At 52.9% G+C, this 12,082-nt stretch overlaps 1 protein-coding gene across 1 annotated transcript in view; it reads left to right on the top strand.

The window, feature by feature from the left end:
• Positions 1 to 11,547, top strand: part of LOC132593026 (mucin-2-like) — a gene marked incomplete at its 3' end in the record, with an annotated part of 44,775 nt that extends 33,228 nt beyond the window's left edge. Inside the window, exons 6-15 of the mRNA XM_060281403.1 lie at positions 2,557 to 2,715; positions 3,553 to 3,609; positions 5,575 to 5,643; positions 5,857 to 5,940; positions 6,154 to 6,201; positions 6,865 to 6,939; positions 7,441 to 7,497; positions 8,317 to 8,493; positions 10,465 to 10,715; positions 11,460 to 11,547. Of these exons, the coding sequence (XP_060137386.1) occupies positions 2,557 to 2,715; positions 3,553 to 3,609; positions 5,575 to 5,643; positions 5,857 to 5,940; positions 6,154 to 6,201; positions 6,865 to 6,939; positions 7,441 to 7,497; positions 8,317 to 8,493; positions 10,465 to 10,715; positions 11,460 to 11,547 (1,065 nt within the window). The remainder of the gene's footprint in view (positions 1 to 2,556; positions 2,716 to 3,552; positions 3,610 to 5,574; positions 5,644 to 5,856; positions 5,941 to 6,153; positions 6,202 to 6,864; positions 6,940 to 7,440; positions 7,498 to 8,316; positions 8,494 to 10,464; positions 10,716 to 11,459) is intronic.
• Positions 11,548 to 12,082: the final 535 nt, after the last annotated feature.

Raw genomic sequence — 12,082 nt, 5'->3', positions numbered from 1 at the left:
ACCTCCGCGTCTTCTACCTCTGAGCAACACTCCACCGCAAGATCTTCTCCTCTGTCAACGTTGCCTCCCTCTTCCACTGTGACCACTGCGACTGAATCCTCAACTCAGAGTACAGCAGGAGATACCACTGCCCCGCAGGCAGCGACCTCAGCTTCTTCTACCTCTGAGGAATCATCCACCGCAGAATCTTCTCCTCTGTCAACGTTGCCTCCCTCTTCCACTGTGACCACTGCGACGGAATCCTCAACTCAGAGTACAGCAGGAGAAACCACTACTCTGCAGGCAGTGACGTCACCTTCTTCTACCTCTGAGGAACCATCCACCGCAGGATCTTCTCCTCTGTCAACCTTGCCTCCCTCTTCCACTGTGACCACTGTGACTGAATCCTCAACTCAGAGTACAGCAGGAGACAACACTACTCCGCAGGGAGTGACCTCCGCGTCTTCTACCTCTGAGGAACACTCCACCACAGGGACATCTTCTTTGTCAACGTTGCCTCCCTCTTCCACTGTGACCACTGCGACTGAATCCTCAACTCAGAGTACAGCAGGAGAAACCACTACTCCGCAGGGAGTGACGTCACCTTCTTCTACCTCTGAGGAATCATCCACCGCAGGATCTTCTCCTCTGTCAACATTGCCTCCCTCTTCCACTGTGACCACTGCGACTGAATCCTCAACTCAGATTACAGCAGGAGATACCACTACTCCGCAGGGAGTGACGTCACCTTCTTCTACCTCTGAGGAATCATCCACCGCAGGATCTTCTCCTCTTTCAACCTTGCCTCCCTCTTCCACTGTGACCACTGCAACTAAATCCTCAACTCAGAGTACAGCAGGAGATACCACTACCTCGAAGGCAGTAACCTCAGCTTCTTCTACCTCTGAGGAATCATCCACCGCAGGATCTTCTCCTCTGTCAACGTTGCCTCCCTCTTCCACTGTGACCACTGCGACTGAATCCTCAACTCAGAGTACAGCAGCAGACACTACTACTCTGCAGGCAGTGACGTCACCTTCTTCTACCTCTGAGGAATCATCCACCGCAGGATCTTCTCCTCTGTCAACCTTGCCTCCCTCTTCCACTGTGACCACTGCAACTGAATCCTCAACTCAGAGTACAGCAGCAGACACTACTACTCCGCAGGCAGTGACCTCAGCTTCTTCTACCTCTGAGGAATCATCCACCGCAGGATCTTCTCCTCTGTCAACGTTGCCTCCCTCTTCCACTGTGACCACTGCGACTGAATCCTCAACTCAGAGTACAGCAGGAGATACCACTACTCCGCAGGGAGTGACCTCCGCGTCTTCTACCTCTGAGCAACACTCCACCGCAAGATCTTCTCCTCTGTCAACGTTGCCTCCCTCTTCCACTGTGACCAGTGCGACTAAATCCTCAACTCAGAGTACAGCAGGAGATACCACTGCCCCGCAGGCAGCGACCTCAGCTTCTTCTACCTCTGAGGAATCATCCACCGCAGAATCTTCTCCTCTGTCAACGTTGCCTCCCTCTTCCACTGTGACCACTGCGACTGAATCCTCAACTCAGAGTACAGCAGGAGAAACCACTACTCTGCAGGCAGTGACGTCACCTTCTTCTACCTCTGAGGAATCATCCACCGCAGGATCTTCTCCTCTGTCAACCTTGCCTCCCTCTTCCACTGTGACCACTGCGACTGAATCCTCAACTCAGAGTACAGCAGGAGAAACCACTACTCTGCAGGCAGTGACGTCACCTTCTTCTACCTCTGAGGAATCATCCACCGCAGAATCTTCTCCTCTGTCAACCTTGCCTCCCTCTTCCACTGTGACCACTGCGACTGAATCCTCAACTCAGAGTACAGCAGGAGACAACACTACTCCGCAGGGAGTGACCTCCGCGTCTTCTACCTCTGAGGAACACTCCACCACAGGGACATCTTCTTTGTCAACGTTGCCTCCCTCTTCCACTGTGACCACTGCAACTGAATCCTCAACTCAGAGTACAGCAGGAGAAACCACTACTCCGCAGGGAGTGACGTCACCTTCTTCTACCTCTGAGGAATCATCCACCGCAGGATCTTCTCCTCTTTCAACCTTGCCTCCCTCTTCCACTGTGACCACTGCAACTAAATCCTCAACTCAGAGTACAGCAGGAGATACCACTACCTCGAAGGCAGTAACCTCAGCTTCTTCTACCTCTGAGGAATCATCCACCGCAGGATCTTCTCCTCTGTCAACCTTACCTCCCTCTTCCACTGTGACCACTGCAACTAAATCCTCAACTCAGAGTACAGCAGGAGATACCACTACCTCGAAGGCAGCGACCTCAGCTTCTTCTACCTCTGAGGAATCATCCACCGCAGGATCTTCTCCTCTGTCAACGTTGCCTCCCTCTTCCACTGTGACCACTGCAACTAAATCCTCAACTCAGAGTACAGCAGGAGATACCACTACCTCGAAGGCAGCGACCTCAGCTTCTTCTACCTCTGAGGAATCATCCACCGCAGGATCTTCTCCTCTGTCAACCTTGCCTCCCTCTTCCACTGTGACCACTGCAACTGAATCCTCAACTCAGAGTACAGCAGCAGACACTACTACTCCGCAGGCAGTGACCTCAGCTTCTTCTACCTCTGAGGAATCATCCAGCGCAGGAACATCTTCCCCGTCAACGTTGTCTGCCTCCTCCACTGTGACCACTGGAAGTGAACCCTCAACTCAGAGTACAGCAGGAGATACCACTACCCCGCAGGCAGTGACCTCAGCTTCTTCTACCTCTGAGGAATTATCCACCGCAGGATCTTCTCCTCTGTCAACGTTGCCTCCCTCTTCCACTGTGACCACTGCGACTGAATCCTCAACTCAGAGTACAGCAGGAGATACCACTACCCCGCAGGCAGTGACCTCAGCTTCTTCTACCTCTGAGGAATCATACACCGCAGGATCTTCTCCTCTGTCAACCTTGCCTCCCTCTTCCACTGTGACCACTGCGACTGAATCCTCAACTCAGAGTACAGCAGGAGAAACCACTACTCTGCAGGCAGTGACCTCAGCTTCTTCTACCTCTGAGGAATCATCCACCGCAGGATCTTCTCCTCTGTCAACGTTGCCTCCCTCTTCCACTGCGACCACTGCGACTGAATCCTCAACTCAGAGTACAGCAGGAGATACCACTACCCCGCAGGCAGTGACCTCAGCTTCTTCTACCTCTGAGGAATCATACACCGCAGGATCTTCTCCTCTGTCAACCTTGCCTCCCTCTTCCACTGTGACCACTGCGACTGAATCCTCAACTCAGAGTACAGCAGGAGAAACCACTACTCTGCAGGCAGTGACCTCAGCTTCTTCTACCTCTGAGGAATCATCCACCGCAGGATCTTCTCCTCTGTCAACGTTGCCTCCCTCTTCCACTGTGACCACTGCGACTGAATCCTCAACTCAGAGTACAGCAGGAGATACCACTACTCCGCAGGCAGTGACCTCAGCTTCTTCTACCTCTGAGGAATCATCCACCGCAGGATCTTCTCCTCTGTCAACCTTGCCTCCCTCTTCCACTGTGACCACTGCGACTGAATCCTCAACTCAGAGTACAGCAGGAGAAACCACTACTCTGCAGGCAGTGACGTCACCTTCTTCTACCTCTGAGGAATCATCCACCGCAGGATCTTCTCCTCTGTCAACCTTGCCTCCCTCTTCCACTGTGACCACTGCAACTGAATCCTCAACTCAGAGTACAGCAGCAGACACTACTACTCTGCAGGCAGTGACCTCAGCTTCTTCTACCTCTGAGGAATTATCCACCGCAGGATCTTCTCCTCTGTCAACGTTGCCTCCCTCTTCCACTGTGACCACTGCGACTGAATCCTCAACTCAGAGTACAGCAGGAGATACCACTACTCCGCAGGGAGTGACCTCCGCGTCTTCTACCTCTGAGCAACACTCCACCGCAAGATCTTCTCCTCTGTCAACGTTGCCTCCCTCTTCCACTGTGACCACTGCGACTGAATCCTCAACTCAGAGTACAGCAGGAGAAACCACTACTCCGCAGGCAGTGACCTCAGCTTCTTCTACCTCTGAGGAATCATCCACCGCAGAATCTTCTCCTCTGTCAACCTTGCCTCCCTCTTCCACTGTGACCACTGCGACTGAATCCTCAACTCAGAGTACAGCAGGAGACAACACTACTCCGCAGGGAGTGACCTCCGCGTCTTCTACCTCTGAGGAACACTCCACCACAGGGACATCTTCTTTGTCAACGTTGCCTCCCTCTTCCACTGTGACCACTGCAACTGAATCCTCAACTCAGAGTACAGCAGGAGAAACCACTACTCCGCAGGGAGTGACGTCACCTTCTTCTACCTCTGAGGAATCATCCACCGCAGGATCTTCTCCTCTTTCAACCTTGCCTCCCTCTTCCACTGTGACCACTGCAACTAAATCCTCAACTCAGAGTACAGCAGGAGATACCACTACCTCGAAGGCAGTAACCTCAGCTTCTTCTACCTCTGAGGAATCATCCACCGCAGGATCTTCTCCTCTGTCAACGTTGCCTCCCTCTTCCACTGTGACCACTGCGACTGAATCCTCAACTCAGAGTACAGCAGGAGAAACCACTACTCTGCAGGCAGTGACGTCACCTTCTTCTACCTCTGAGGAATCATCCACCGCAGGATCTTCTCCTCTGTCAACCTTGCCTCCCTCTTCCACTGTGACCACTGCGACTGAATCCTCAACTCAGAGTACAGCAGGAGAAACCACTACTCTGCAGGCAGTGACGTCACCTTCTTCTACCTCTGAGGAATCATCCACCGCAGAATCTTCTCCTCTGTCAACCTTGCCTCCCTCTTCCACTGTGACCACTGCGACTGAATCCTCAACTCAGAGTACAGCAGGAGACAACACTACTCCGCAGGGAGTGACCTCCGCGTCTTCTACCTCTGAGGAACACTCCACCACAGGGACATCTTCTTTGTCAACGTTGCCTCCCTCTTCCACTGTGACCACTGCAACTGAATCCTCAACTCAGAGTACAGCAGGAGAAACCACTACTCCGCAGGGAGTGACGTCACCTTCTTCTACCTCTGAGGAATCATCCACCGCAGAATCTTCTCCTCTGTCAACCTTGCCTCCCTCTTCCACTGTGACCACTGCGACTGAATCCTCAACTCAGAGTACAGCAGGAGAAACCACTACTCCGCAGGGAGTGACCTCAGCTTCTTCTACCTCTGAGGAATCATCCACCGCAGGATCTTCTCCTCTGTCAACGTTGCCTCCCTCTTCCACTGTGACCACTGCGACTGAATCCTCAACTCAGAGTACAGCAGGAGAAACCACTACTCTGCAGGCAGTGACGTCACCTTCTTCTACCTCTGAGGAATCATCCACCGCAGGATCTTCTCCTCTGTCAACCTTGCCTCCCTCTTCCACTGTGACCACTGCGACTGAATCCTCAACTCAGAGTACAGCAGGAGATACCACTACTCCGCAGGCAGTGACCTCAGCTTCTTCTACCTCTGAGGAATCATCCACCGCAGGATCTTCTCCTCTGTCAACGTTGCCTCCCTCTTCCACTGTGACCACTGCGACTGAATCCTCAACTCAGAGTACACCAGGAGATACCACTACCCCGCAGGCAGTGACGTCACCTTCTTCTACCTCTGAGAAATCATCCACCGCAGGATCTTCTCCTCGGTCAACGTTGCCTCCCTCTTCCACTGTGACCACTGCAACTGAATCCTCAACTCAGAGTACAGCAGCAGACACTACTACTCCGCAGGCAGTGACCTCAGCTTCTTCTACCTCTGAGGAATCATCCACCGCAGGATCTTCTCCTCTGTCAACGTTGCCTCCCTCTTCCACTGTGACCACTGCGACTGAATCCTCAACTCAGAGTACAGCAGGAGATACCACTACTCCGCAGGGAGTGACCTCCGCGTCTTCTACCTCTGAGCAACACTCCACCGCAAGATCTTCTCCTCTGTCAACGTTGCCTCCCTCTTCCACTGTGACCACTGCGACTGAATCCTCAACTCAGAGTACAGCAGGAGATACCACTGCCCCGCAGGCAGCGACCTCAGCTTCTTCTACCTCTGAGGAATCATCCACCGCAGAATCTTCTCCTCTGTCAACGTTGCCTCCCTCTTCCACTGTGACCACTGCGACGGAATCCTCAACTCAGAGTACAGCAGGAGAAACCACTACTCTGCAGGCAGTGACGTCACCTTCTTCTACCTCTGAGGAACCATCCACCGCAGGATCTTCTCCTCTGTCAACCTTGCCTCCCTCTTCCACTGTGACCACTGTGACTGAATCCTCAACTCAGAGTACAGCAGGAGACAACACTACTCCGCAGGGAGTGACCTCCGCGTCTTCTACCTCTGAGGAACACTCCACCACAGGGACATCTTCTTTGTCAACGTTGCCTCCCTCTTCCACTGTGACCACTGCGACTGAATCCTCAACTCAGAGTACAGCAGGAGAAACCACTACTCCGCAGGGAGTGACGTCACCTTCTTCTACCTCTGAGGAATCATCCACCGCAGGATCTTCTCCTCTGTCAACATTGCCTCCCTCTTCCACTGTGACCACTGCGACTGAATCCTCAACTCAGATTACAGCAGGAGATACCACTACTCCGCAGGGAGTGACGTCACCTTCTTCTACCTCTGAGGAATCATCCACCGCAGGATCTTCTCCTCTTTCAACCTTGCCTCCCTCTTCCACTGTGACCACTGCAACTAAATCCTCAACTCAGAGTACAGCAGGAGATACCACTACCTCGAAGGCAGTAACCTCAGCTTCTTCTACCTCTGAGGAATCATCCACCGCAGGATCTTCTCCTCTGTCAACGTTGCCTCCCTCTTCCACTGTGACCACTGCGACTGAATCCTCAACTCAGAGTACAGCAGCAGACACTACTACTCTGCAGGCAGTGACGTCACCTTCTTCTACCTCTGAGGAATCATCCACCGCAGGATCTTCTCCTCTGTCAACCTTGCCTCCCTCTTCCACTGTGACCACTGCAACTGAATCCTCAACTCAGAGTACAGCAGCAGACACTACTACTCCGCAGGCAGTGACCTCAGCTTCTTCTACCTCTGAGGAATCATCCACCGCAGGATCTTCTCCTCTGTCAACGTTGCCTCCCTCTTCCACTGTGACCACTGCGACTGAATCCTCAACTCAGAGTACAGCAGGAGATACCACTACTCCGCAGGGAGTGACCTCCGCGTCTTCTACCTCTGAGCAACACTCCACCGCAAGATCTTCTCCTCTGTCAACGTTGCCTCCCTCTTCCACTGTGACCAGTGCGACTAAATCCTCAACTCAGAGTACAGCAGGAGATACCACTGCCCCGCAGGCAGCGACCTCAGCTTCTTCTACCTCTGAGGAATCATCCACCGCAGAATCTTCTCCTCTGTCAACGTTGCCTCCCTCTTCCACTGTGACCACTGCGACTGAATCCTCAACTCAGAGTACAGCAGGAGAAACCACTACTCTGCAGGCAGTGACGTCACCTTCTTCTACCTCTGAGGAATCATCCACCGCAGGATCTTCTCCTCTGTCAACCTTGCCTCCCTCTTCCACTGTGACCACTGCGACTGAATCCTCAACTCAGAGTACAGCAGGAGACAACACTACTCCGCAGGGAGTGACCTCCGCGTCTTCTACCTCTGAGGAACACTCCACCACAGGGACATCTTCTTTGTCAACGTTGCCTCCCTCTTCCACTGTGACCACTGCAACTGAATCCTCAACTCAGAGTACAGCAGGAGAAACCACTACTCCGCAGGGAGTGACGTCACCTTCTTCTACCTCTGAGGAATCATCCACCGCAGGATCTTCTCCTCTTTCAACCTTGCCTCCCTCTTCCACTGTGACCACTGCAACTAAATCCTCAACTCAGAGTACAGCAGGAGATACCACTACCTCGAAGGCAGTAACCTCAGCTTCTTCTACCTCTGAGGAATCATCCACCGCAGGATCTTCTCCTCTGTCAACCTTACCTCCCTCTTCCACTGTGACCACTGCAACTAAATCCTCAACTCAGAGTACAGCAGGAGATACCACTACCTCGAAGGCAGCGACCTCAGCTTCTTCTACCTCTGAGGAATCATCCACCGCAGGATCTTCTCCTCTGTCAACGTTGCCTCCCTCTTCCACTGTGACCACTGCAACTAAATCCTCAACTCAGAGTACAGCAGGAGATACCACTACCTCGAAGGCAGCGACCTCAGCTTCTTCTACCTCTGAGGAATCATCCACCGCAGGATCTTCTCCTCTGTCAACCTTGCCTCCCTCTTCCACTGTGACCACTGCAACTGAATCCTCAACTCAGAGTACAGCAGCAGACACTACTACTCCGCAGGCAGTGACCTCAGCTTCTTCTACCTCTGAGGAATCATCCAGCGCAGGAACATCTTCCCCGTCAACGTTGTCTGCCTCCTCCACTGTGACCACTGGAAGTGAACCCTCAACTCAGAGTACAGCAGGAGATACCACTACCCCGCAGGCAGTGACTTCAGCTTCTTCTACCTCTGAGGAATTATCCACCGCAGGATCTTCTCCTCTGTCAACGTTGCCTCCCTCTTCCACTGTGACCACTGCGACTGAATCCTCAACTCAGAGTACAGCAGGAGATACCACTACCCCGCAGGCAGTGACCTCAGCTTCTTCTACCTCTGAGGAATCATACACCGCAGGATCTTCTCCTCTGTCAACCTTGCCTCCCTCTTCCACTGTGACCACTGCGACTGAATCCTCAACTCAGAGTACAGCAGGAGAAACCACTACTCTGCAGGCAGTGACCTCAGCTTCTTCTACCTCTGAGGAATCATCCACCGCAGGATCTTCTCCTCTGTCAACGTTGCCTCCCTCTTCCACTGCGACCACTGCGACTGAATCCTCAACTCAGAGTACAGCAGGAGATACCACTACCCCGCAGGCAGTGACCTCAGCTTCTTCTACCTCTGAGGAATCATACACCGCAGGATCTTCTCCTCTGTCAACCTTGCCTCCCTCTTCCACTGTGACCACTGCGACTGAATCCTCAACTCAGAGTACAGCAGGAGAAACCACTACTCTGCAGGCAGTGACCTCAGCTTCTTCTACCTCTGAGGAATCATCCACCGCAGGATCTTCTCCTCTGTCAACGTTGCCTCCCTCTTCCACTGTGACCACTGCGACTGAATCCTCAACTCAGAGTACAGCAGGAGATACCACTACTCCGCAGGCAGTGACCTCAGCTTCTTCTACCTCTGAGGAATCATCCACCGCAGGATCTTCTCCTCTGTCAACCTTGCCTCCCTCTTCCACTGTGACCACTGCGACTGAATCCTCAACTCAGAGTACAGCAGGAGAAACCACTACTCTGCAGGCAGTGACGTCACCTTCTTCTACCTCTGAGGAATCATCCACCGCAGGATCTTCTCCTCTGTCAACCTTGCCTCCCTCTTCCACTGTGACCACTGCAACTGAATCCTCAACTCAGAGTACAGCAGCAGACACTACTACTCTGCAGGCAGTGACCTCAGCTTCTTCTACCTCTGAGGAATTATCCACCGCAGGATCTTCTCCTCTGTCAACGTTGCCTCCCTCTTCCACTGTGACCACTGCGACTGAATCCTCAACTCAGAGTACAGCAGGAGATACCACTACTCCGCAGGGAGTGACCTCCGCGTCTTCTACCTCTGAGCAACACTCCACCGCAAGATCTTCTCCTCTGTCAACGTTGCCTCCCTCTTCCACTGTGACCACTGCGACTGAATCCTCAACTCAGAGTACAGCAGGAGAAACCACTACTCCGCAGGCAGTGACCTCAGCTTCTTCTACCTCTGAGGAATCATCCACCGCAGAATCTTCTCCTCTGTCAACCTTGCCTCCCTCTTCCACTGTGACCACTGCGACTGAATCCTCAACTCAGAGTACAGCAGGAGACAACACTACTCCGCAGGGAGTGACCTCCGCGTCTTCTACCTCTGAGGAACACTCCACCACAGGGACATCTTCTTTGTCAACGTTGCCTCCCTCTTCCACTGTGACCACTGCAACTGAATCCTCAACTCAGAGTACAGCAGGAGAAACCACTACTCCGCAGGGAGTGACGTCACCTTCTTCTACCTCTGAGGAATCATCCACCGCAGGATCTTCTCCTCTTTCAACCTTGCCTCCCTCTTCCACTGTGACCACTGCAACTAAATCCTCAACTCAGAGTACAGCAGGAGATACCACTACCTCGAAGGCAGTAACCTCAGCTTCTTCTACCTCTGAGGAATCATCCACCGCAGGATCTTCTCCTCTGTCAACGTTGCCTCCCTCTTCCACTGTGACCACTGCGACTGAATCCTCAACTCAGAGTACAGCAGGAGAAACCACTACTCTGCAGGCAGTGACGTCACCTTCTTCTACCTCTGAGGAATCATCCACCGCAGGATCTTCTCCTCTGTCAACCTTGCCTCCCTCTTCCACTGTGACCACTGCGACTGAATCCTCAACTCAGAGTACAGCAGGAGAAACCACTACTCTGCAGGCAGTGACGTCACCTTCTTCTACCTCTGAGGAATCATCCACCGCAGAATCTTCTCCTCTGTCAACCTTGCCTCCCTCTTCCACTGTGACCACTGCGACTGAATCCTCAACTCAGAGTACAGCAGGAGACAACACTACTCCGCAGGGAGTGACCTCCGCGTCTTCTACCTCTGAGGAACACTCCACCACAGGGACATCTTCTTTGTCAACGTTGCCTCCCTCTTCCACTGTGACCACTGCAACTGAATCCTCAACTCAGAGTACAGCAGGAGAAACCACTACTCCGCAGGGAGTGACGTCACCTTCTTCTACCTCTGAGGAATCATCCACCGCAGGATCTTCTCCTCTTTCAACCTTGCCTCCCTCTTCCACTGTGACCACTGCAACTAAATCCTCAACTCAGAGTACAGCAGGAGATACCACTACCTCGAAGGCAGTAACCTCAGCTTCTTCTACCTCTGAGGAATCATCCACCGCAGGATCTTCTCCTCTGTCAACGTTGCCTCCCTCTTCCACTGTGACCACTGCGACTGAATCCTCAACTCAGAGTACAGCAGGAGAAACCACTACTCTGCAGGCAGTGACGTCACCTTCTTCTACCTCTGAGGAATCATCCACCGCAGGATCTTCTCCTCTGTCAACCTTGCCTCCCTCTTCCACTGTGACCACTGCAACTGAATCCTCAACTCAGAGTACAGCAGCAGACACTACTACTCTGCAGGCAGTGACCTCAGCTTCTTCTACCTCTGAGGAATTATCCACCGCAGGATCTTCTCCTCTGTCAACCTTGCCTCCCTCTTCCACTGTGACCACTGCGACTGAATCCTCAACTCAGAGTACAGCAGGAGATACCACTACTCCGCAGGGAGTGACCTCCGCGTCTTCTACCTCTGAGCAACACTCCACCACAGGGACATCTCCTCTGTCAACCTTGCCTCCCTCTTCCACTGTGAGCACTGCAACTAAATCCTCAACTCAGAGTACAGCAGGAGATACCACTGCCCCGCAGGCAGTGACGTCACCTTCTTCTACCTCTGAGGAATCATCCACCGCAGGATCTTCTCCTCTGTCAACCTTGCCTCCCTCTTCCACTGTGACCACTGCGACTGAATCCTCAACTCAGAGTACAGCAGGAGAAACCACTACTCTGCAGGCAGTGACATCACCTTCTTCTACCTCTGAGGAATCATCCACCGCAGGATCTTCTCCTCTGTCAACCTTGCCTCCCTCTTCCACTGTGACCACTGCGACTGAATCCTCAACTCAGAGTACAGCAGGAGAAACCACTACTCCGCAGGGAGTGACATCACCTTCTTCTACCTCTGAGGAATCATCCACCGCAGGATCTTCTCCTCTTTCAACCTTGCCTCCCTCTTCCACTGTGACCACTGCAACTAAATCCTCAACTCAGAGTACAGCAGGAGATACCAATACCTCGAAGGCAGTAACCTCAGCTTCTTCTACCTCTGAGGAATCATCCACCGCAGGATCTTCTCCTCTGTCAACGTTGCCTCCCTCTTCCACTGTGACCACTGCGACTGAATCCTCAACTCAGAGTACAGCAGGAGAAACCACTA

The sequence above is a fragment of the Zootoca vivipara genome, chromosome 13 (assembly GCF_963506605.1).
Source record: "Zootoca vivipara chromosome 13, rZooViv1.1, whole genome shotgun sequence".
NCBI lineage: Eukaryota > Metazoa > Chordata > Lepidosauria > Squamata > Lacertidae > Zootoca > Zootoca vivipara.
Note: the sequence above shows the minus strand (reverse complement) of the source record. Positions and strands in the feature narration are given on the sequence as shown.